Here is a 25,355-nt window from a genome sequence, read left to right on the forward strand (position 1 = left end):
GTGCGTCATTATAACACTCCCATATTGCACGTAACACACTAAAACACCGATTGCCAGAAATCATCTTACCAAGAATAGCAAGTAGTATACTTACTCACCTGCGAGCCAGCGACTCGACCGACATGCATACATATAACCTAATAGACGTAGATAGCTACGGAATCGTCCGCTTCGTAAGAGGATCGATCCCTACGAGGCGGGCGATGACGATTTAACGCTTCCGCGACAGCGAGCAAGGCGCAGGCGCCGGCGCCGCCGCTGCGCCTGCCGCTGGCGGGCTGGTCGGGCACGTCCAGCGCGTGCTAGCGAGCGCGCGGGGCGCCCGGCCCCGCCCCCGCGCCCGCGCCCGCCCCCGCGCCGCTGGCCGGGCCCGCGCTGGCGCCGCGCGCGCACCCCGCGCACGCGCTGCTGTCCGTGGCGCACGCGCTGCTGCGGCCCGCCGGCGCGCTGGCCTCGCGCGCGCTGCCCGTGCTGCCCATCGAGGAGGACTGCATGCCGGCCGGCGACGTCAGCGACCTGCGTGACGTCGTCGACGCCATCAACAAGCTCTGCGACACCATGAAGACGTCCTACGACGGCACCGACGCCGGATCCGACGACGCGCCCGACGAGGTCGAGATGTCCGTCGTCGAGAGCTGGACCGAGCCCGCGGCCACCGAGCCGGAGCCCCCGGCGGCCGAGCTCGAGGCTCTCGATACGCAATCGGTATATTTCGACCCTGAGCCGGCGGCATTCGATCCGGAACCCATGCCGACCGAGCCGCTGACTTTCGAACTGGAACCGACGGTTTTCGATACGAAACCCGCGCCAGTCGACCCTACTACGGCTTTCGATCCAGAACCCGTGCCAGCCGAGCCGATGAGCGAGATGTACTACACCGCCTCCTCTGAGGTGTCGTTGCTGTCCGATACGGAGTTGCAGGAGAGAGTCCAGGGCGAGGACTCGGACAGGGAAAGAGACGATAGAAATAGTGTAATGGCCGGCCACGTGGCCGCGATGAGAGAGCGCTTCGAGAGCATGACTAGGACTAACACGCCGTGCCCCGATATAATGCGGTCGACGTCGCCATCCTTTGAAGTATTCAGAAATATTTCGTCATCGCCAGATATTGAAAAGTCGTAAAAATGTCTTATTATGTTTAACGGTTTCGATCTTTGTATTCAATTTTTGCAATTAAAATTTTACTAAATGTACAATAATGTAGGTTCCTAGTTAGTATAATCTAGGTATTTCGAGAAAACATGTTTCTAGGTACAGGAACGATCCTAACAATTTTGATCTTAAGCTGACCATAACCAACCAATAAATAACGAACAGCATTTAGGAGAATTTAGAAGGAATGTGCCCATTCTGAAACTTTCATTGTTATGGTACCTTCAATGTCCATTTACAAAATATTGGGTTGTCTATGGTGAGCTAAGAATCTATTCTTATTGGTGGTAGAAAATTTTATACACTTACTATGTTAAACAAAAAACTACTTACCGTTTAACCTTCAATGTTAACCTACAGTTTTCTTCTAATATGGTGCCATAAATCCAATCTGGTTCTTTAGATTAGATAACAAAATGTATTACCTATAGTATTCTTAAAAGTATATTCAATCATTGCTAGTCCTTTCGTATTACAATATTATTTATGCCCAATGAACATGCTGACGGGATGTTCATACTTAGAAGGGTTGTGATTTTTTTTATTCACTTCGCAAACAAACGAACAGTTACATATCGACAAAGATTGGTTAGCTTTAGTTAAGGTGTAGCCACGTTTTTACAGGCAATATTATAGGGCTAGTAAATGTTAATCGTTTGTGGAAAATGTATCGTGTTGTAATGTGATCTTGGAAACGCTCAAATTTTGTAGTTTTATAAATATTATAGGCGTAATAACAACATATTGGATTAATATTTTCAGACCAAATAGTGTATAAATTTGGTAAAGCGGCTTAGTCAATAGAGATTCATTCGAGTATGTTTACAAATATTTACAAATAACGGAGCGTTGGAAGTTGCCATGTATGTTGTATCTAGAATTTAATGATTTGTTGATGAATTAGTTGTAATAGCAACATTTGTTTACTTATGAAATTATCTGTTGTGATTTTTACTGGGATGTTTATTCAGCGGATGTCGGTCGGAAGGTGATACTAGTTATTTAGATTTAAATAATAATCCTGTTACTCTAGGGTTTTGGTATCGATATTTCTTCAAACAGTCTAGCGGTTAGATGTGTAATATAGATGTGTTATGTATACAAACGAGACTTTTTATTACAACAATTAAATATACGACACTATTAAAGTATTATGAATTTTAATTAAATATAAAAATAAAACAAGGTTACTTACTAATTTTGAATAAGTATATAAAAGTTAAAAGTATATGCCAAAGTAAAAAATCATTCTCTAAATAAAGGGTCCGTCGTCGGCGACATGCGAGCATGCGGTCCCTCCGGGCTCCGAGGCGACCGAGGGATGTGGCCGACGACGGCCCGCCAAGCGCTAGGTCGCTAAGGTGCAGATTACGTAGACATAATTAGCCGATCGGCTAACAAATAAAAAGCGCACATTCAAATCGAGAGCATTTATTGAGTAAAACGGTCAAAATTCTACAAGAATAGGCAACGTCACGACTTCACGTGGAAACGCTTAAGAAAAAAAAAAAAGACTTCAAGGCAATCAATATACACGGACACGTCGCCGGCACTCGCCACATCACGCTACGCCACACACACGTCGGAACCAAAGTCAGTCGGCGGCGGCGTCCAACAACGCACGTTGTGACCGCTGTGACCGCGTCGCCTGCAGCGCAGGGGGCCGCCGCCTCTTACCTGCAGCTACCGGTAGCGCGGCATCACCACGCCCGGGAACACGCCCACCGGCATCACGCCGCCCGGCAGCAGCATGCCTGCGCACGCACCAAGTTACGCACCCTTTCACCCTTCACGCTCGCCGGGATGCAATTAAACATACTTATGGTACTACTCGACATTATATTTATTGGAATATAACTTCATTTTCAAACGCTAACATTTTATTGTGAACAATTCATTTTATTCAATATGCATGGAATCTGAACTTAAGACTACACTCGGTCACATGGAGCTGTTGCCATACTGCACCCGAAGTCGAACGCGCGATCGCTAGTCGTCCTGATTTCGGTCTTTCCTTATGTTAGATTGTGATTGTCCATTTACTTTAAAATAACAACATCTACACAATTATCAGTCCAATTTCATGCGAAGTAAAAAAATTAAAAACTAAACCAAGTATAAAAAATTATAAATTGTGCAGGATAAGAGTACACAATAAAAAAACAAGAACTAGCAATAACGACGTCGTCATCGATCAATGATTTTTATTTAAAATCGATTCTCGTCAAAGTATCGCATCGTATCGCATCGTATAGCTAGCGCGCCGCCCGCGTCAGGACGAGTAGCGAGGAGCGAGGAGCGAGGAGCGGCGGCCCGGCGGCGGCGACTCAACGGTAGTGGAGGGAGTACTGACCGGGCTGCAGCGGGCGCATGAGGTTGAACTGCGGCATGACGGGCAGCATGCCCATGACGGGCGGCACGGACACGGGCACGCCCACGCGCACCGGCTGCGGCAGCACCACGGGCTGCATCATGGGCCGCCGCAGGGCCGCCGCCTGCTGCTGGCGCGCCGCCGCCACCGCCGCAGACATGTGCGCCGCCACCTACACGCGCACACACACACACATACACACTATACCATCGATACTAAGAGTAAACTGACATAAATAATACACATATACAATAAAAACTCTAAAATATATTTGCTGTTTCATTTAATTACTACGTAGTAGTTTCATATTAACTTGATCTGTAGTCAATTCTTTACTAGTTTATTTATTCATAGTATTTGTACTTATATATAAATAATAAATATGAGACAACATCACATACATTACTCTGATCCCAATGTAAGTAGCTGAAGCACTTGTGTTATGGCAATCAGAAGTAACGACGGTACCACAAACACCCAGACCCAAGACAACATAGAAAACTAATTGTAATCTATATCGATTCGGCCGGGAATCGAACCCGGGACCTCAGGGTAGCGTACCCATGAAAACCGGTGTACACACCACTCGACCATAGAGGTCGTCGTTAAATAGTAAGCAACATTAGTATTAGGATAAATATAATTTCATTAAATATAACTAAATTATTAAGTTAGACAAAGGTAAAGATCTCTGTTACATATGTAAGGATTATCTCTGCTGTATGCATTAAAGTTTAAGATAATCGAGGTAAGTTTGTTTTGACGCCATTCAACACACACAGGGATAAATTTTATCTTAATACTTAATGTTCATAAAAGTCTCATCTTAATGGAAAAATTATCAAGATTTTGAATATAATGTTTTCCAAAATAGTAATGACAAAATTAGGTAGGTATTTTTAAAGGTTAAAACGATTCTTCATGAGCTTTTTATAGCAATAATGTTGATATTTTAGAGACACTGAACTTTTAAATTTTAAGAGATAAATACATAAAAAAAAAGTTTACGTACCTCAGCTTGACTTGTACTGGGTGTGATCATAGTAGGTGCTGTTTGTGTCATCTGTATATCTGGTTTAGGTTTAGGGCGGTATTTGATATTCCGCGCTCTTATTTCTTCTAAGGAAACATCCTCAGGAGGATGAATGATCTTTGATCCTGCACCGGTCGCCGTTACCAGAGGACACGAGTTTGCAGCCGGTGGTTTAACTTCACCATTCTCTTTAGGGTCTGACCCTGAGGCTGATGATGTAGTTGGAGGTGCACTTATTGTTGCATTACTGAAAATTTAATAATTTTATTTTATTTCAAGAATAATAAAGTGTATAAAATTCATTTTATATTAAAATAATTCAATTCATATTTAAGTTACTTTTGTTGATTTAATTTATAATAAATAAAATTAATTTACCTGTATGCAGGGAAAGTGGGTTTGCTTGGTGTTGAAACTGGAACACTCACAGCAGGGAATAGAGGTCTCATGCCAGGCATCATCATTCTGTGAAAGAAACTAACCTTAAAATTATTGCCTAATTGAAAATATGGTTTGGAAATATTATATGCACATATATTATTGAAATCTGAAACATATAGTCCTCATGAGCTTTAAGTATGTCAAAAGAAATTAAATTTTAAACTAAAAAAGAAAATTATGGACTGAATAATTTGAAATCAATAGAATTGAAAAACAATAATAAATGCTTGGCGTGAAACTTACCTAGGTGCCTGCATAAAGTGTGGCATCATATTCATTTGCATGTGCGGGTGATACATCCCAGGCGGAACGTGGCCCATGGGCGTAGGCAGGATACCTTGCGTCACCGATGATGGCCCGGGACCCAGCTGTTGTAAAATAATGTCCGATAAATATAAATGACAAAATACAAAAAACTAAAATAGGGTGAACTATGGACCTTTTTCATTGTTTTCAAAGATTGTATTTATATTTCGTCTAATATGATAAAAAGATGGACTGAAATGCATAAAAGCTGTTAACCTTAAAAACTTTTTTGAATTGTAAAATACTTTTCAGTTTAGCTCTATAAAAGAAATTATACAATTAAAACTGTTATTTCAAAAGTTTAATACAAGTATCATCAGCATAGCTTAGTTACTAAAATTCAAATAGAGATTGAACTTACAGTTATCTGAACTCTTTGATATTCCATCAACACCAAACCTGACGTTGCTTTAACTAAATAAACTAAATATAGTGGGTAAATAATCTATTTCAGTACTGTTCTGAAGAAACGCGTACAATGAAATCTCATTGTTAGTCCTTACAAAATAGAGTTGTAAATATAAGTAGTAATATAAACTCAATGCAGCTACTTACTGGTTTCACTTTACCCTGTAATCCAATTAACTTATTACTCTGTGTAGTTGATAATAGTGAATGTATTATTAACTCTTACCAGTGCGGGAGTTGCTTTTTTCTTTGCCGCAGGTTCATCATCTTCACTGTCAGAACCTTTCCCCCCACCTAAAGGATTGACTTTGGGTAAAATATGCACAGGAATTCACTTTCAACAACCTACCTTTTTGGAACACTAATGCTACACATCAATTTACATCTATGGCTACAGTGTCCCAAGCATAAGTAATTCAAGAAAAAAAACATGATTTGTACATACTTTATGATCCAAAAACAGCCAAAGCCCATAAAAATGTTTTTATACCTGTCTTTTGTTTCTCATGCTCCTTCACATCTTCAGGCGGAATACCTTCCATTCCATATATTTCTACTTCTATATTTGACCTATTTGGTAATGAATTTGGAACTTTATCTATGGCTTCTTTGTGAACCTGAAACAGTTATGTCGATAACGTTAATAATTGTAAAATTTCTGTGAAAAAATAGGGTTGGATATTTACGTTGTACTATTGAAAGAGCAATATGGCGCGTGAGACGTGCCAAAATATCTCAACCTATAAGCAGACGGTTAAAAAATACTGCAGAGTGAAGGCGTGGGCGGGCGGGGCGTATGCCAAGAATATAGGGCGGACGTACCTGCATGCAGTGTATTGACAGTCCGGGTCCCGTGTACAATTTCTTGTGACATATGTGACATTTAAAATGCTTTGCCTTTTGATGCTGAATCAGAATCTTCTCATCGTCGAATTCCCTATTGCAATACCTGAATACTGTGCTAAGAAAATAATCAAAAATAAACGACCACATCCATAACAAAAAAAGTAGGTCAGTTAGATTTTCCGAAGGTCTCACGAATAATAATGTTGTAATACATTCATGAAGTAAAAAAGGATACCAGCACCATGGTTTTGATGCCTTCTTCTTTTTCCTACCCATTGTTTAACTTAAGATTACACTTATAAGGAGTCTATAGATAAAACTAAACTACACTTAACTAACTAGTTATCACAGTTTATTTCTATTTAAGTTTTTATATTTAAAAAATATGTAGCGACGCAAAACGTTTAAGCAATGCAAAATGGCGGCCAACGAAATAATAGCAGAGATCGAAACAACATCGACACCACTCTCAAGACCTCCACTCACAAACTGTCACTGTCAAAACGAAATTGACTTTTTGCCACGCCATATTGTTTTTAAGCGAATAGATTTTTATACATTAACCAATCGTGATACGTTTAAGAATTTGACATAAAATCTGATTGGTTATAGAAATTCTTATCATAGAGTATACTTTATATTTTTTAAATGTTATTAAAGCTAAGAATGTTAGTGTAACAGTCTAAAAATTCTTATACATTATATAAAATAAAGTATACTTTATGGTTAAAATTATTCTGACTAAATAACAAAATAATAACGAAACATAGTTAATTTTTTTTGAGTATTTCTAATAATTTTAGTATTTATAGTCATCAAACAATATTTTTGGTAGATTTTATCCTTGAACCTCGAAAGAAGTTTACATTTGTCAAAAAAGCGGTTTCCACGCACTCATTTGAAAATCGCAAGATATAGATCATTCACGTACTGCCAAATGATTAATCAATCAAGCCGATACCGTCTAAAGGAACGGTAAAGTAACTTTAAAGATCTTTATCATCACCATATGGAAAATAGATATATAAATTATAAGTGAGAGATAGTTATAATGAAAATAAAAGAGATGGCTAGATTTAATTCTTTCATAGCGAAACTAAATTGATAACCAGGAATGTCAAAGATGGGCAATGTATGTTGAGTATGTTTAATTTATCTTTACTGTTAATTTACAGTGCCTGTTAACATCATCAAGTTTAAAAATATAAAGAAATTTTATGTACCTAAAATTTATTAAATCGATTTAGTGAATGTTTAATTTCAATGACTAAGATTCTGGCAAATGCACAATAAACTAATAAGCCTGAAAAAAAACCAGGGTGCGTGACTTCTGAAAGTATAATACATTGAACGTACAGAAGTATGGCGTTGTCGTAATTTGGCATTTATCACGCGCAATACGTAATAAAAATAATAAAATTATTGTTTTATTAATACAAGCCATTGATGGGTTTAAACTACTTTGGCTAAGTTATTTTCATTATCTCATTAATGACACAATGGCGATGACTGCTTTTATATTTTATCACTAATCTAAAAACTAAAGTTTAACGAAATCTAATCTTTGCTAGGGTTGGGACGTACAGAAGATGTCATTATTGTAGATACTACAACTGATATAATTCAGGACATGAGGATATTTTATCTTATAAATTACCATTAAATAGATATTTTTTCTTCGTTTACACAATCGTCCACCATTTTCACTTCAACTACAATAGGTTTATTTTCATACGACATGATCGGTCTAGCTAATTGTCAATTCGAGATGATTAAACACGTTTTCTTTGACAATATCGATATGATTGCATAGTGTCATGCAACATGTTGCTGTAATTTTATTCCAATTACGTGAGAATTAAATTGTTGTACAAAACAGTTGAAATATGTAATGGGTTTTTATCCTTCATTCAAGTTTAAGAGGTTTTTTTACAATTTCTTTAAAAGATCGATTGTCCTTCAAACATTAATTGAAATGTCTGTTATCATAATTTATCCGACAGATATAACTTTACGTGGCCAATTGACCTTTCGGCCTCCTATGTGAGTCTGCATTCCTGGAAGTATAGAAAACCAACCTAGTCAAACTATGGCGATGTTTAGGCGACACTTACAGCGGCGGGAGAATGTGCGCATTGCGCAATGGGTTAGCGGAGGCACTCGCCACCCGCTTGGTGACCTCTTTATCCGACATGACACTTTTGCAGAAATAGGTCATGACGATACAACACCTTTTGTATTGTATCCAATATGGGGTTGATTCGCTCGACAGCGAGATATAGTCAGCGGGGACTATCGCCTCCATAGAATGCTTCTGGGCACATGGCGTACTGCGACAGGGTTGAGTTTATGATGCTCCTCTATCGGCACAATTCATGCCAGGAGGGTGACTGTGAAGTGCCACCCTTATTTAACGCATTTTCATGGACCCTTTTCCATGCAGGAGATAGATCTTTTTACCTCTACACTCCATAACATCGTGTTATTAGCACATTTAGCGTTTGCACATTACTCATGGCAAAAAAAAATCTGTGTAGTCTACCAAATTTAAATAAATAACGCAAAGTGATACTTGAACGTGAAGTCGGTCCTTGAGAAGAATACGTCAAGATAAACACAAATACCTACACTAGTACGTAGGTACCGATGATGTTATTTAAATTAATATGTAGTACTTATCTATTCATACAATTGACACAGGCACGAGCTTCTATATAATGTATCCCATATTCTCAGCTAATTTATAGAAGGATATATCTTACAAGCCAGTGGAATGTATAAATAATAATAAGCAGAAATCCATCTTACTACTTTGCTATAAGTACTACATCTGCATTTTTTAAATCTTCATTATTAAGTACTAAAACAATTTCACGTGACGTGTAAATATTTTACTCTTGTACATAAAACGTTATAGTACGACACAACTTAGATGTAGCATTAGCAAAATTCGTCTTCAAAATTATCAATCTATCTATATACATATAATTATATGTATTTTTTATTAATTCGAGTATGATTGTAACATTAAAATCACCGCAAAATCTATAGTATTCTGAATATGAAAAATCTGTCTGTCTGTATGTTCTGGCTCCTCTCTGGAAAGGCGGGACGAATTTTGACGGGATTTCCACTGGCAGAAAACTGAGGTTATAAGGAGTAATTTAGATTATAACAATAGCTATGTTGTTAAATTCGAACGCGCATGAAGTCACGTGCATCTTACATCCTGGATGTTCCTGTAAGAACAAGTTCATCAGCAGCTTTACATTTTCCAAGAAATCTTTATTATTTTTTTATGTGAAAATGATCTTTACGGAAACGTAATAGTTTGTAATGTTTTAAGACCTTACATTCGGCAAATTGACGATTGCTTTTTTTCAAATTTATCGATGCAACACATTAAAAAAATGCTTAAATTGTGGCGTACTTATACTAAAATCCGTTTTATTTTTATATGAAAATAATTTTGCCATTACAGGTAAAAGTAACGATTGTGTTTGATTGAAAGATAAATGTAAATAATACGAATTATTGTTACCTAAGAAAAGTGACCTGAATGTCAGCATTTAATAATTTTATAATGTGGTTTATTATGAGACGAAAGGATTAAGATATAAAATATATGGCAATATATAATGGTGCACTGTTATTATTACTTAGTAGCCAGACCCTTTTATTTCTTACTACGCAGAGCCGAGGTGGTCCAGAGGTTAGAACGCGTGCATCTTAACCGAAATTGAGGGTCAAACCCAGGCAAGCACCGCTGAATACTCATGTGCTTAATTTGTGTTTATAATTCATCTAGTTGGTGAAGGAAAACATAGTGAAGAAACCTGCATGCGCCTAATTTTATAGAAATCTTGCCACATGTGTATTCTACCAAACTGCATTGGAACAGCGTGCAGAAATAAGTATATTCCAAACCTTCTCCTCAAAAAGAGAAGAGCTTCCCAGCTGTGGGAAGTTTACAGGTTGTATTTGTTGTTATAGTTACATATAATTATCACAATTCTTTCTACCCTCCCTTCTATTCGCTAAAGACAGCTGATCTTAACGGAGACCAGTGTGCTGTGCAAGAGGTTCAGAAAGGATATAAATAAATGTTCGATGGGACAGGCATCTTACACGCTGGTCACAGGAACAAGTGGAAAGCAGCTTAACATTTTCCAAGTATCATGTAGCGAACACCGTATTAAAGTATTCAGTTATTCAATGCGTGAATATTGATTTTCTTTTGATTAGATAAAACTTATTATCTTTTCGCAAATATCATCTTCCCGCTATCTCATCACTTGACGCAAGTACTCTTGACTGTCATATTTTGAATTTTAATAATCTTAAGCTGTGTGTCTACACGAGGGCAATAGTCAATTTTCTATAATTACCTTAGATTGTCATTGAAAATTCCTATAGTGTTATAGCCAACATTTTGAGAATTTTCAAGATTGTTATAATTATTAATTTAGGTTTTTCCATTTACGCCATTTATTTTGTAGTGCAACGAGTGTGAAGCAGAGGAAATTGGGAACTGAAACAAAAGAAATACGAAATTTTCGAAGGCCATGAAAGAAGTGAGTTTTCAAGTCAAGATAGAACCAGCAACACTAAATTCTATCAGATTCGTTGGATTCGGCAAACGAATGCTGATGATGAAGTCATTTATTGCTTAGAGCTCTATAAATGGTTGATTTTTTAGGTAGGTGCTGAAATTTTTTCTGAATTTCTTTTGGCATCTGGAATAAAAACATATACTAACATACATTTTCATTAATAACAAGCTTTGTAAGACGGTTTAATAAAACGCTTTACTAATTGGAAAACTAATAGTATTTTATACGGATCTGTCATTATGTTCTTATCAGCCAGACGGAGAAAAGAATTAGTATTTTCAGCAATTTAATATATGAGGGTTGAGATGGTCCCGTGTTCGTGTATAATTAATTTTTATTATTAAATGTATGCGGCGTTATATGTACGTGTACTTTGATTTTATTTTCCAATTATTAACACTTATTATACAATTATATTATAATATAATAATTATTAAAATATTTGTAGAGTAACTATGCAAATGTTTTCACGGGAGGCGCGGCTAAGGGATTAAGCGGCGTATTTGCTCGTCTTAGCGAGATCTCTTATCGTTTTATCACAATTGACAAGTCTGTGAGCGACATGCACCGCGCATGGATCGCAAGCCTGAAGCTCATGAGTCGGAGGCGTGCTGAAATCGAGCGCTCTCATTGGTCGGTTAATGCACGTCATAATCATAGTTGTCATGTCTTTAAGGATTAGTTTTATCGTTTGTACCACTCGCTTTTGTAGTGTGAAGTAAATCCTATTTGTGAATATGAGCAGGCTGGTTCTTTGAGTGTATACGACATGAAGTACTTTATTGGCATTTATGAAAACTTATAAATATTTACCAAATTAAAAGACTACAAGTAAGGTCCAACAAATCCCTTTGAATTAGTTTTTTGATGCAGGTGACAGCTTTATAATAATTGGGAAATAGCTTATATTTAAATATTTACCAAATTAAAAAGAGTTCAAGTAAGGTCCAAGAAATCCCTTTGAATTGGTTTTTTGATGCAGGTGACAGCTTTATAACAATTGGGAAATAGCTTATTCTTAAATATTTACCAAATTAAAAAGAGTTCAAGTAAAGTCCAACAAATCCCTTTGAATTGGTATTTTGATGTTTGTGACAGCTTTATAATAATTGGGAAATAGCTTATTCGATATTCTATAATTAAATAGTTTCTATTACGTTTTGGATAGGTAGGTATGGGAAATTTTATGTAGGAAATTAAAAATATATAACAGTATAGATTTCAATATTTTATAGTGACAGTGAATCCTATATATTTTCCATACTAATATAAAAATACCTACTCATTTCAAATTTACATTTTCCTTGGTTTTAAAATATAATATAGTCTGAAACATGAGATTTGCTAATGAGTAAATGATATATACTAATTATGAAGGTGAAAGTATATCTGTATGTACCTATGTCTGTTTGCAGTTATTTTAAAGGCAAACAACTGATCCGAATTTGATAAGATTTTCTATTAAGCAAGCGGCTTAAACCTTGAGTAAGGACATATACTTTTAAACCTAACACCTGACGATCAACCCATAACAAGCAAACGAATCAGCAGGCGACAACAAGCTTCTCGTATAAAGGTTACAACGCAGGATGTTCAGTAAAAATAATGAGTGGAATGTTTATAATTTTTAATGTAAACCAATTTGTTTTGAGATTTAATCATGACACAGTAACGCGAGTACTGCGACGACAAAACATGGCTAGTTAAAAAACAATGGCTTTAGCGTTTGTAAATAAAACATACTAATTAAGAATTCTTAATTGAACATGCTATTTGAAATTATATTCTTTAGTGAGACTTTGTACAGATTCTTATTGGAAGATAACACCGATCACATCAATTATTCTACAAATATATAATGTATTATATACTTGCACACTATTTTCCAAATCAAATGAAAGCGGAAATATAATATCGTTTGATGTGTAAAAAGTTTTATTTCATTATGATAATAAGAGTGTCTGACTTTTTTTTTAAAATTTTCATCATTATCAGTAGCCGATATTTGTCCACTGCTGGACAAAGGCCTCATCAAATGCACGCCACTGTGGTCTTTATTCGACTACTCGCATCCAGCTCCTGTCAGCCGTCTTGCTTAAATCGTCACTCAATCGTGCCCGAGGACGAACGGTTATCTGTTCTGAGACAAATATGGCCAGCCCACTGCCACTTCAGCACACTAATCCATTAACATCACCTTAATATCCGGAAATCAACATTTGCGCAATACTTTAAGCCATTTTCGATCTCGGTTTTCCGAATTGAAAAGTTAGACAGGAGTTTCGTTTATTTATTTCTCGATACTTCAGATCACATCACTTTCCATCAGAAGCTTCCCGTCCGTTGCCATCAATAGTAATAAAAAAACACTATTTATATTGACTTATATATTTGTATAGATAGACGTAGTTATTTCAAGTTGAAACTTATTATTTTTATTCTTGTATATTATGTGTAATCATATTTTTTGTATCCCAAATAAATAAATAAATATATCTACTTTGATCATTCTGTGCAAGTTTCGATAAGTACTTGCCAAAAACAGGAACCCCAATATGTTTCCAAGTCATGGTTTTAGTTGTTGATGTATCTTTAGTCTCCTCGTCGTTGAAATATACTACGATGGAATATATACAAAGAAAACAACAACATTGTGTACAATAATAAAAATAAAAAAACTATAACACCTGATATACTTAAACCAGCGTTAAAGAAACTTTATTAATAAAATTATTTTCTTAACCTTTTTTTATTTAGTGTGAAATATGTATAACATTAGTGTATGTTTTTAAATAAATAAATAAAAATTAACTCGTGTTTTTTTTGTAAAAAAATTTATGACCAGTTTATATTACTACTAAACATATATGTTTTAAAAGAAAGAATATATAATTCTTTTAAAATGAAAATAGAATACTGAATTAACGTTTGTTTCACTTCAGATAAAAAATAAAAGTATGTTCGGATGAGCCGTTTGGAAAATCCAAAATTTTTAACATTCATATCTGTGACAATCTACAAACTCTTAGTACCTACTTGTATATATATTATTATGATATAATATATCGATTTTCCTACTGAAGTAATATGCTTACATAAATTGTAAGTATTCTCATTTATGTATTTTTTATTTATCTCTCTACAGGGCGATAATTCAGACGTTCCTGTTTTTAACTTTTATCACATGGAAGAGAGGGGGGCGGTGTGGGTGTGTATTATGTGAAACTCACCAGTGCCCATGGCGTTGAAATATCCATAAAATACCAGCGGTACCCTTCTACGCTTCTTCAGCGGGCGGTACGGGATAATTTTCGCAAGCTTCCGTCATGTAACCTGCCTGTTTTTTAGTCTACTTCGTGGCTATTTTTATTGGTCTGCAGTGATGATGAATGAAGTCGTCCAAGTTGGTAGTATTATAACCTATAATCCTAAATACGCCTTACCCGCCAACACCACAGCTGTTACTAAGACTTATTTATCTGTTAGTAAAATGTTGTATATTAAATAATTATTATTCATATATATTCTTAATATCAGTGTCATATTTTTTAACAAAACCTCTTTTGAGGAACATATACTTTTATGACAATTCATGTTGCGCTAAATTGTCAAAACAAAAAGGTACTGTTATTACTTAGTTATTGTTGTGTTTTAATTTTTTTTTGCAACACATCGGTAAACAAAGCGGCATAAGTTTTTTCACCAATAATTAATATGTCTTTTTATTCCTTGGATTTTGTTAATACTTGTCAGTGAAACGTGGTCATTGTGAAATTTGTGCATGCTATGTTAATTTGTGAAGAACATTCTCAGAGTGGCAATTGTGTTAAGAAAATATCATGTAAGTACAATTTCAACATTAAAAGTATTCTATTGTTACTAATATTAACTACAAAAAAATTAGGTTACGTCTGATTTTGGTCACAGTGGTCTGCGTATAGCTGTGTATAGCCCATTCATCAATAAATGAAATGTAGTTCAGGTGAAAGAAATAAATGTTTATTTAAGTCACGCCAAAATTAAAAAAAAAAAAAAAAAAACAAAAATAATATTTACTCATACATGAAGTAGTAATTTAATCTAAAAAAAAACACAATAAAAAATGAAAAAGGGAAAAAAATAAATTGGGTAAAGAATGATAATAATGATCAATAATGAGTACAGAGCATCAAATTCCGTCGTTTTTACAGCATTAATGAAAAACACTGCTCTCTTCATATACTCTAAGAACAATCAACAACAATAAATAATTAATTAGTGCCATTTTTTTGCAGTTTTACAGGTGTGTGAGCAAGTGTAACTAATAACTATAGCCATTATTAAGAGACATAACATCTTAGTTTAAGTTTGGTTGCATTGTTGATGTAACCTTTGGCCAATGACTATGGGTATATTATCATGTAATATTCCTATTATTCGTTTGCCAGGACATGTTACAAAAATTGTTTTTTCATTTTCCCATATCAAGTTAATAAAATCTCCTGTTTCTTTTTTTGAGGGATATGAAAATAAAAATCAAAGTATATTCTTTATTTAAGGAGGCTCCTATAACGGTTATCATGTTACAGTGTAAAATTAAAGAAACATAAAATTATATATATATAATAATAGTTCCTTTTAAATTTCAAAAGAAGACAGTAAACTTTATCAACACAATAGGTAGTAAATTAAAGAAGCTAAAGGATAATAATAATAAAACAATCACATATAATTAAGACCCAATTGATAACGAGTTCTTTAATTTCTATTGCTTTCTATCGTTTACTAGGCAATTGTGGATTGCTTGATAAGTTATCTTTACAACAATCGTAGTTAATATATATTATATTATGTACATAGAAATGTTAAACAAACACTTCACGATAAGGTATTGAACTTTGAATAGGCCATGCAGATATAAAAACGTCAGACTGAAAGCTATTTCTAATTCGATGTGTATCAGTTTTAATTTTGTTGTTACCTTTACCTAACAACAATTAAATTTGTTGTGTAAAATTGTTATTCAGCTTATAAGTGTTAAGAAATTAACGTTGTCGCCGTTCTGTTCGAAAAATACATTACATTAATTTTATTTGAGGCTGAATTTATAACACCGTGCTAAATAAAGTGCTTAGTATAGATGATACTTATATATTACCAGTAGTTTAATTTTCTTTTGTCTAAGTTTGTCTTGTATTCTTAATAATCTCTAATATATGTCGTGATATAACGCCATGGAGTAGACATAAACTCTAGTTACAACTTAATCGAAAAACTTCTTACCCAATATACATTAAAGTTATACAAAAGATGAAGGGCAATTCGTAGAAAGTTTTCGCCCACGAACGCAATGGTTTACATTTATTATATATTGAGTTTAGTAATAGTCTTGAGTCCATATACTTTGGCGTCAACTTAAGCCAAGATATATCTCTAAAAATAAAGGACGGATATATATTTGACATTTCGAAACAAAATTATTTTTACCACAGATTATCAAAGAGACATAAGTAAGATCTCTTTTCCTCAATCGTATAATCAGATACGATGGTAATCTAACACGTTCGTTGAAGGTGCATAGCCAACAGCCAAATAAGCTTTATGCTGCAAGTAAAAACTTTCGTCCGCTTGTCCGTATGACTAACGTTCTAATCGGTATGCTGCTATCTTTTAAATCACAAGTATCATTTTAATGAGTTTGTCATTAGCAGTTTGTTGCAACTTTATAAGTACTTATGCTAGACCAGTTTCGAAACAGAGGTTGTAAACATATTGTTAAAGGGCATATAAATAAAACTGTGACAGATGATAGATACTTCCTTACATCGATTTCAAAAGATAGTTCACGTCAAGTTATCAAACTAACTCGACGATCTCAATATAAACGATAACGTATCTGCGATTCTGTCGACAAGTGGAACTACAACTACAATTTTTTCAAGCGATGTACACGTGTTTGATTTCATATATGATGTAAAGAAACTATATAATGTAATTATTTATTTATATACAACCTCTTTGTTTCAATTGTTCTAAATGCTTAAGTTTTTTTTGTCTCTATTTGCTACAGCCAGTATAAAAAACACTCACCGGTCTCTTGATTGAGGTGCATTTTGGTATTTCCTATATACGTCGTTAATAACCGTTAAGAATAGCCACCGTGAACGAAATCACTTACGGGGGTATTATAATTTGCGTTATGTTTAGGCCAGGCTCGAAGATAAGTATGGTAAATAAAAGTATCTGAAAATCTCTGCACTGATTGTAGTGTAATAATCTGACAGAATAGATATAACGTTTTCAATTCCTTGATTAAAACCTCTTTGATAATGCCGCAACGAAATACAGACAATCCTCACGTTGTTGATTATTTTAACTAGAAAAAAGTTTATTGATATTTCTTACAGCGCGTTATGACCAATACTCGTTATGACTCAATATGCGTTGGTGAACAATGTTTTTGGACTCATATGTCTGTCAATATATACAGTAGGTAAAAATTGTACAACTTTAGCTTGTTTTTCCGTAAATACCTTACAGAATATGTACTGGTTTGTTACCCTACTCTATGCTATTTTCTAAAATAGAACAAAATGAGCAAGGAGGCCAAGTATTTACGGTATTATATGTATATATGTAAAGTATTGATGACGTACCAATACATCTAAGGTTATAATGTTAACAGTGTGAAGGTTATGTATAATAGAGATGATTATTATGTTAATTTAATCAATTACGTTTTTAATAATTGGTCCACCAGCTTAAAGTCGCTCAGTGTGCTATGGAAAGGGCTATGGTCGGCGTTTCTCTGAGGGATCGCATCAGAAATGAGGTGATCCGTCAAAGAACCAAAGTCATCGACATAGCCCACCGGATTAGTAAGCTGAAGTGGCAGTGGGCTGGTCATATTTGTCGCAGAACCGACAACCGTTGGGGAAAACGCGTTCTAGAGTGGAGACCGAGTCTCGGCAAACGTAGTGTAGGTCGTCCTCAGGCACGGTGGAGTGACGATTTACGCAAGGCGGCTGACAGGAGCTGGATGCGAGTAGCCGGAGAAAGACCACAGTGGCGTGCACTGGGAGACGCCTATGTCCATCAGTGGACGGGTACGGACTGATGATGATGATGAATCAATTACGTGAGGATTGTCCGTATTTCGTAACAACATAAATTTGAAACGGTTTGTTTGTCAATGTGATAAAATTCAAATAGAATTGATACTATCTATTTGCACATACCATATCGAGACGTGTGTGACGCTGTGCTCAAATAGCTTTGATCTTAAAGATTTAAGCTTATAAAATAAAACGTCTCATCCATCTCAAATCTCAAAAGATTTGTGGTTCATTTTAAAACGCTGTTCCAATACGGATTGGTGGATACACATTGGGTAGCTTTTTTGAATTATTTTTTAACACTTTCTATACAATGGTATTTTTTTACCGTCAAACATTCGGTACTTACGTTCGTTTATGATTCACGTTTTACAAAGATAGTTTTTTTTTTATTATTGTTATGTAATTACCACCCTGTAGAAACTCATTAGAATTGTTAGATGTGATTGGATATACTTTGTTGGAATAAGCTATAGCCTCCAGGGATTAACATATAATAAGATTTTTATATAATATACCTAATAAGAGAATTATTATTTTTAATACAAAAATACGTCATGTTTCTTCGAAAATTTCTGATATTCAAGTCAGCAACGCTGCTATATTGAAGATTACAGAGATTTTGACTTTGAATTGACATTAGTAAGTGGCCTGTCTCGATTTTCATTGATATATTATATTTCATCTGTCTTTATTAAAAAATGAGTAGATTTTTTTTTTGTATTGTCAATCTGAAAAAAATATTATCCGACAAATTTAAATGAACCTTATACAAAAAAATGCAGCACGTTTCGGAGAACGATTTAGTATAAACAGCTGTGCTTCGCAATTTCATTTTAAAGTTTGGCTATTGAAGTGTATTTCACGTAATTAGAAAATATAGACAATCTATAATTGTGAAAAATGATCTCGAGTCAGAATGAAGCAAAGAGAGACGCTGTTTAATTACATCTTTTGTGTTGCTAAACTAACCTATACGTCAACATCGCTTGTCAATTACTTGGCCATTTCCTTGACATGTTCGTATAAATACATTACATACTCGAGTCGGAATTAAATCTTTACATTAGATGTTTTCTTTTAAACTACTTTTTACATTCTGTATTATAAGTATATCCGCATTTCTTTTTAATTTTAATTTAATGTTCGAATGTATACCTATTTTTTATTAAGCTGTCAACCCTATATTAAAACGTACTGGCATTGTAACTTTTTTATTGATAATTTATTATTTAAAAATTATGTTTGGAGTTTATTGGTAATATTGAATTTTCCTAAGGATCACTGTATGTTCCATCACTAATTTTGAAGATTAGTGTTAAATTATGTGTATGTTATATTAATTATAGTGTTACCCGCATTGGAACAGCGTGGTGGAATATGTTCCAAACCTTCTCCTCAAAGGGAGAGAAGGCCTTTAGCCCAGCAATGGGAATTTACAGGCTGTTGTTGTTAAATTATGAACTGGTACTACACAGGGCAGTTTTATACATTAATGCTGTTAAGGATACTCAACGAGTATACTTCGTTTATTTGAGTTGAATTTCATTTCTTACTGTGTCCACGCAAACGTTGGTTTGCTGAAAATTATCTTTGTGTGCAATAGATAACTTTTTTCACATTTCTTCCATCGGAAAATTAGTCACTATTGGAGCTATGGAGGGATCTACCCTACGTCATCGACATGCCATAAATTCGCACGAAGCGTTTTCCAAAGTTTTTTAGAAATACAAGGTGAATTTGCACACTGAGGGTTCCATAACAGAAATTTTGGTGTTATTCCTCGAGATAAGTAGCGAAAACCAGCCTGGTGCCTGACCAGTTTCTAATGTTATCCCTCAGTCATACCAGACTGTCAAAAAAGCTTCTTCTTTTACTTTCTAAATTAGATATTATTAGATAATAATGAATAAAAAAATCGCAGTTTAAATGAATGTTCGTTTTGAGGCCCCTATTGAGAATATGTTCCCTGAGTCCGGGCCCCGTGATTTTTTTTATGGTGAAGACGGTATTTACTACCTGTTTACACGAAACACATTCTCGTCTGTTTAAACATGACGAATAATCTTATTTTTTCAACGTTGGTAGCGCCAAATATTATGATAAATAGACAACATGAAACCAAGCATATCTGCGTCAGCACTTAGCGGATGTGTTAGAGTTAAAGATAAAAAATATACAGCTTAAAAAAATACAATAAGGCAAGACGAGCTTAATCGGCGTAATTAAAGTTTGATGATCATATTTAGTCGTCGAGTTTGAGAGTCGAGATGGCCCAGTGGTTAGAACGCTTGCAACTTAACCGATGATTGCGGGTTCAAACCCAGGCAAGCATCGCTGATTCATGTGCTTGATTTGTCTTTATAATTCATCTCGTGCTCAGCGGTGAAGGAAAACATCGTGAGGAAACCTGCATGTGCATAATGTGTATTCCACCAACCCGCATTGGAACAGCGTGGTGGAATATGTTCCAAGCCTTCTCCTCAAAGGGAGAGGAGGCCTTTAGCCCAGCAGTGGGAATTTATAGGCTGTTGTTGTTGTTGTTGATCATATTTAAACTATTTATAGACTGTACTCAAAAACGTATAGAGATGACGTTAATTATGAAAATCTAGTTAGTACAATCACACTTGAGTCTCTGAGATTGCCGCTCTCTAGATAAGATTATACTCGTGGTCTCACTTAAGTCTTGATGCGGATTGTACATGTATTGTTTGCGTAATTCGATTACATAAATAACATGAAGGAAAATCCAATTAGTACCTTCATTGAATTTAGTTTGCTCTCGTTCTGAAGGAATACTGTATATATTATATAATATCACTGTAATGTATTACATATATTGGGTTAAGGTCGTTATTATTTAGTAATTTGTATTATTTTTATTTTATTCGTATCAAATATCTTGTAAATAAAAACATATCAAATCATTAATCAAATACAGTGAACATAAATCAAGCAAAAGGAACATTTTAAAAAGTTTTGTTTAAATTTTCTGAAATATGTAGACTTTTGTGGAAAAAGACGGAACAAATCGACTGGCAAGTCATCTTGGTTTTGGTACAGAAGTGCAATTCTGTATGAATCCACTTCGTAGCTCACTCGTGAAACGTTGACAATCGTCTTACAGTTATATGTGTACCTTGTACATTTTATACTATTATAATCAAAATCGCATAAAATATTTTGACACTTGACGCTTTTGTTCTGAGGTGAGTTTCGAGTTTCTTATAACAAAATAAATCTTCACTTCACGTTTTACTGACGTGTGACACGTGAACTAATATTTTATCTGTGCAAAGCTTCCTTGTTGCAAAAGCGGTTGAATAATTGATGTGTCAAGTTGAACTCGCCTGGTATTTTTTCAATATTTTTGAATTCATTCAGGGCGAGTTGGGTTGAATTCGATGACATTTTATACATTGGTCTTCTGTTAAGGAAAGCAATCATATTAGCTAAAGAAAAACATCAATGAACGAAGAGCATTCGGGTCAGTTAGAAATTCGATCGGTACGATCAAACTCAACGCACTGCATACATCTCTTTGACATAGACTCTTAAAATAAACGTCACGTCTAATCTGACACGATAATATCTCTAATTTCCGTATATATCTCATATGTAAGATATTAAAACAAAACTTTGGATCCAATGTCGTTTATTTTGAGATCAGTAGTTGGTGACAAACAGGACAAATAATTTGTCACTTGATGATAAAAAAAAGTTTTATCAACTTAAGTAAATAGGAAGTTGGGTAGTAAACGGCTAAAATCTATATGTTTTTACTCATATTTACATTATAATAGATATAATGTAAATATATGATACATTGTTATTCAACTTCAAGAATCATTTTACTATTCGAGTTCGATACTTTCAATACAGATTTTCAAAAGTTCTTATAAAAGGTTACTCTTCAAAAAAATTATTTTTAGATATGGTGTAGTTCAAATCAAATCAAATCAAATCAAATCAAAATAAAGTTTATTCAAGTAGGCTTTTACAAGCACTTTTGAATCGTCATTTTACAGTTAAGTGAAGCTACCACCGGTTCGGAAAGTAGATTCTACCGAGAAGAATCGGCAAGAAACTCAGTAGATACTCCTTTTTAACATTTAAAAAATACAAAGTCATGTTAGTTAAATACAATTATTTAAATGAATATATACTACTTGGAAGTCAACAGGTATTGACTCCACTTTTTTTTATCATCTTAAAATCTTGTATCGAATAATAATTATGCTACAAATGTATTTTTTAAAAACCATTTGAATTTACGAAACGGCAAAGTTAAAAATGTCTGATTAAAGCTGGATACATTGAAAGGAATATGCTTATTCCATTTTCAAAATGTTATTTTTTGGCTTCATAGACTTTTATAGAAGCAGTGTCGGTTTATATAGTCTGTTACATATATAAAAACGTACAGCTCGCTGGCATCTGTAAAATCTATAATTTTTTACAGAATATATTTTTTTCTAATTTGTTTCAATATGACATCGATCATAACACTGATCCTTCATCCTATGGGATCGTATTCGAAATGTCCCGGCGGTACCAAGACAATAGAAAACCAGTTTTGTTTTATGCACAGACGGCCCCAAATTAGGTGGCTCGTAAACTTGGCCCGTTTCTTCACCTCTGAGCGCCTGACGCCAAACGAATACGTTATATGAGAGTTTGTGGTTCTCAACATTTAATAATAAACACCCATTATAAAGAACCTCCACATACGTAAATGTATAATAGCGAAAAAATTTAACATTACGAATTTAATGTGAAAGTCCTTATGGAATTTGTCAAAAATTTTGACAAGTTTAAAGTATTTTTGGTACCCTAAATATATTTGCACAACCCTATTTGCCTTATCGTAAATCGTAATTTTATGGATGATATTTATAGATTTTTATGATTATGACAAACACAAATTATGCTTTATTTAACGCAATCGATGTAGAGGCCAGTGATTATTTGTTTTTATAATCTGTTATAGGTTTTTTTCTGCTATATTTTTCATTGAAGAATCTTTTAATAAAATCGAATGGCTTACATTTATAAGATAGTTTTGCAAATATATTTTTTATTATATAACAGTAAACATATATTATCATACATTAAGTTATATAACATGAATGAATAATGAGAAGATGATTCGTAACTTTTGGTGGTAATATATGCATAGTATTTGCAGATAATTATTTCGTACTTGACCAAATGTTTTTTTTTATATTGTGCTTTTAAATGTTGTTATAGAATGATATTTTCAATTGCTACTATTTTTAAATAGCCGAAGGACTAAAGATAAAAGTCTTTTTCTCTACTACATTACAAACCTTTTTAATTAAAAGTACTTACAATACAAAATTATTCTACCTAACTCTTTTATTTTAGTTACAAAGTTCCGTAAATGAATTCGCTAATATTTAAGGTGTCGTTTTTAAGAGATATGGATTATTATTTAAGGTCTATGACGTCAAGTCCAGGACGAACTTGACCTTTACTTATGTTTATTATTATAAGCCTTTTGTCATCGGAATCAGGGTTGGTATGGAGCTCCTTAAATGTAGCCGAATATCGAATATCCGAAATAAAAATCTATAAGCGAAACCGATAAAAAAGTCGATTATCCTTCAAATAAAAACAAACGAAACAAACAATATTTCTTTTATAATTTCTTATTAATCTAATATCCGTAACCGAAACTATCTGAAACAATCCGAAATAATTTCGTATCCGTAGTCTTTACTGAAACCACAAAAATATTGTACCTATTTCCGTATCCACATCCAAACTCGAAATAAAATATCCATTAAGATGAATGTACGTCCACACAACAAATTTTTTTCAAAAAAAAATATATAAATAGGTAAGAAGATTATTAATTATTTATAAGTTAAAATTGACGCTTAATCACCTACGTGAATATAATACTTTTATTAATAGCCGTTCAAATAATGATAGGCGACTGATTGATTGACTATGAACGCACAGATAAAACTGTATGTACATTGTACATATATAAGGTTAGGAAATCTTCATATATAACTCTATAAGTTATATATAGAGAAACACTTACATAAATTTATATAAAAACATAAGTTTAGTATTGACCTTGTATCTAGTGAGGGATATTTACGTTATGCATATGTACTTTAATGTTAGTGTGAGTTATATGTTAGGAGTTTATTAAGTTCGTGGGCAATACTGAAGTAGCGCCGTTGGGTTAACAAGGATACCTTACAAAATAAGTAGTCCAAGAAATCCATATATAAAATAGATTTACTCATGTAGACTACAATTTGTTAATATTAGTGTGTAGCGTCTTAATAGTGTGTAAAATATTTTATTTGATTCATATTTTTTTTATTTTTGCTTAGAAAAGCGCACAGTGCATTACTTGAGCTATAAAAACACTCGAATGCCATTAAACGCTATATCAGAGAAGGCTAAATTATTTTATACATCGTTTTAGGTATTGACTGTATGCACTTTGAGAAGCTCTGAAACGAATATGCCACCTATAACAACATCAGGTGTGTACATGTGCACAATATTTTGATAAATTTATTTATCTATACATATAATAAAATTGGAGTGTCTGTTTGTAATATTAAGATAGCTCCTTTTTACTCAATGCATATAATATATTTATACACGGTACATATACCAAAATAGCTTTTTACAATTTTTGACGATCTGTCTGTATGTCTGTTCGTCTTTTTGTTCCGGCTAATATTGGGAACGGTTGGACCGATTTTGACGGGACTTTCAGTGGTACAATAGGGAACAACAACTTAGGCTACAAAAAAATATTTTTTTTATATTCAAAGGCGTCCAAGGTCGTGGGTACAGCTAGTTTAAAATAATTTTATTGTTTTTACCATAAATAAACCTGCATATTACCTGCATTTACAATTATTATTAAAATATTTTTTACATATCCTTTAATAATGATAATATTATTTTCTTTTAAAACTGTACAATATTGTATACAAAACCTCGACAGAGGTCTTATTTTTGGCGATATTTATCAAAGTACATCGAAAACTGTCGTTAAGTCTTCTATTTACCAGTAAGTTTAAAAATATTGA

The 25,355-nt window shown here is 34.2% G+C and overlaps 3 protein-coding genes across 4 annotated transcripts in view; 2 read left to right on the forward strand and 1 right to left on the reverse strand.

Moving 5' to 3' along the window:
* The window catches only part of LOC124534318 (WAS/WASL-interacting protein family member 2-like), a 23,487-nt gene extending 23,119 nt beyond the window's left edge, over window positions 1-368 (forward strand). Inside the window, exon 8 of the mRNA XM_047110088.1 lies at window positions 230-368. Coding sequence (XP_046966044.1) covers window positions 230-306 — 77 coding nt within the window. The 3' untranslated portion in view covers window positions 307-368. The remainder of the gene's footprint in view (window positions 1-229) is intronic.
* Window positions 339-2,678, forward strand: LOC124534317. The gene has a single exon (XM_047110087.1). It carries the CDS (start codon window positions 493-495, stop codon window positions 1,120-1,122), a length of 630 nt encoding a protein of 209 aa, XP_046966043.1. The 5' UTR covers window positions 339-492; the 3' UTR covers window positions 1,123-2,678.
* On the reverse strand, window positions 2,568-7,066 carry LOC124534316 (BUB3-interacting and GLEBS motif-containing protein ZNF207). Of its 2 annotated transcripts, none has more exons than XM_047110084.1 (9): window positions 6,793-7,066; window positions 6,534-6,660; window positions 6,202-6,328; window positions 5,938-6,005; window positions 5,241-5,365; window positions 4,935-5,021; window positions 4,536-4,803; window positions 3,506-3,695; window positions 2,568-2,906 (listed from the first exon to the last, which is right to left on the reverse strand). In XM_047110084.1, the coding sequence occupies exons 1-9, from the start codon at window positions 6,831-6,833 to the stop codon at window positions 2,836-2,838; spliced, it is 1,104 nt and encodes a 367-aa protein (XP_046966040.1). In that variant the 5' UTR covers window positions 6,834-7,066; the 3' UTR covers window positions 2,568-2,835. The 2 variants fall into 2 exon arrangements, with proteins under 2 accessions (XP_046966040.1, XP_046966039.1); XM_047110083.1 differs by having other exon boundaries at window positions 4,935-5,033.
* Between the last annotated feature and the right edge of the window lie 18,289 nt (window positions 7,067-25,355).

Source organism: Vanessa cardui, chromosome 12 (assembly GCF_905220365.1).
Source record: "Vanessa cardui chromosome 12, ilVanCard2.1, whole genome shotgun sequence".
NCBI classification, from domain to species: Eukaryota; Metazoa; Arthropoda; class Insecta; order Lepidoptera; family Nymphalidae; genus Vanessa; species Vanessa cardui.

Bases quoted from the DNA above. Each gene is read 5' to 3' on its own strand.
- LOC124534317 (XM_047110087.1), top strand. From the start codon at position 493: ATGCCGGCCGGCGACGTCAGCGACCTGCGTGACGTCGTCGACGCCATC.
- LOC124534316 (XM_047110083.1), bottom strand. From the start codon at position 6,833: ATGGGTAGGAAAAAGAAGAAGGCATCAAAACCATGGTGCTG. The intron at 6,329-6,533 runs GTACGTCCGCCC...TAACTGTTTCAG, and splicing joins TGTCAATACACTGCATGCAG to GTTCACAAAGAAGCCATAGA. The intron at 3,696-4,535 runs GTACGTAAACTT...GTGCGCGTGTAG, and splicing joins CCAGTACAAGTCAAGCTGAG to GTGGCGGCGCACATGTCTGC.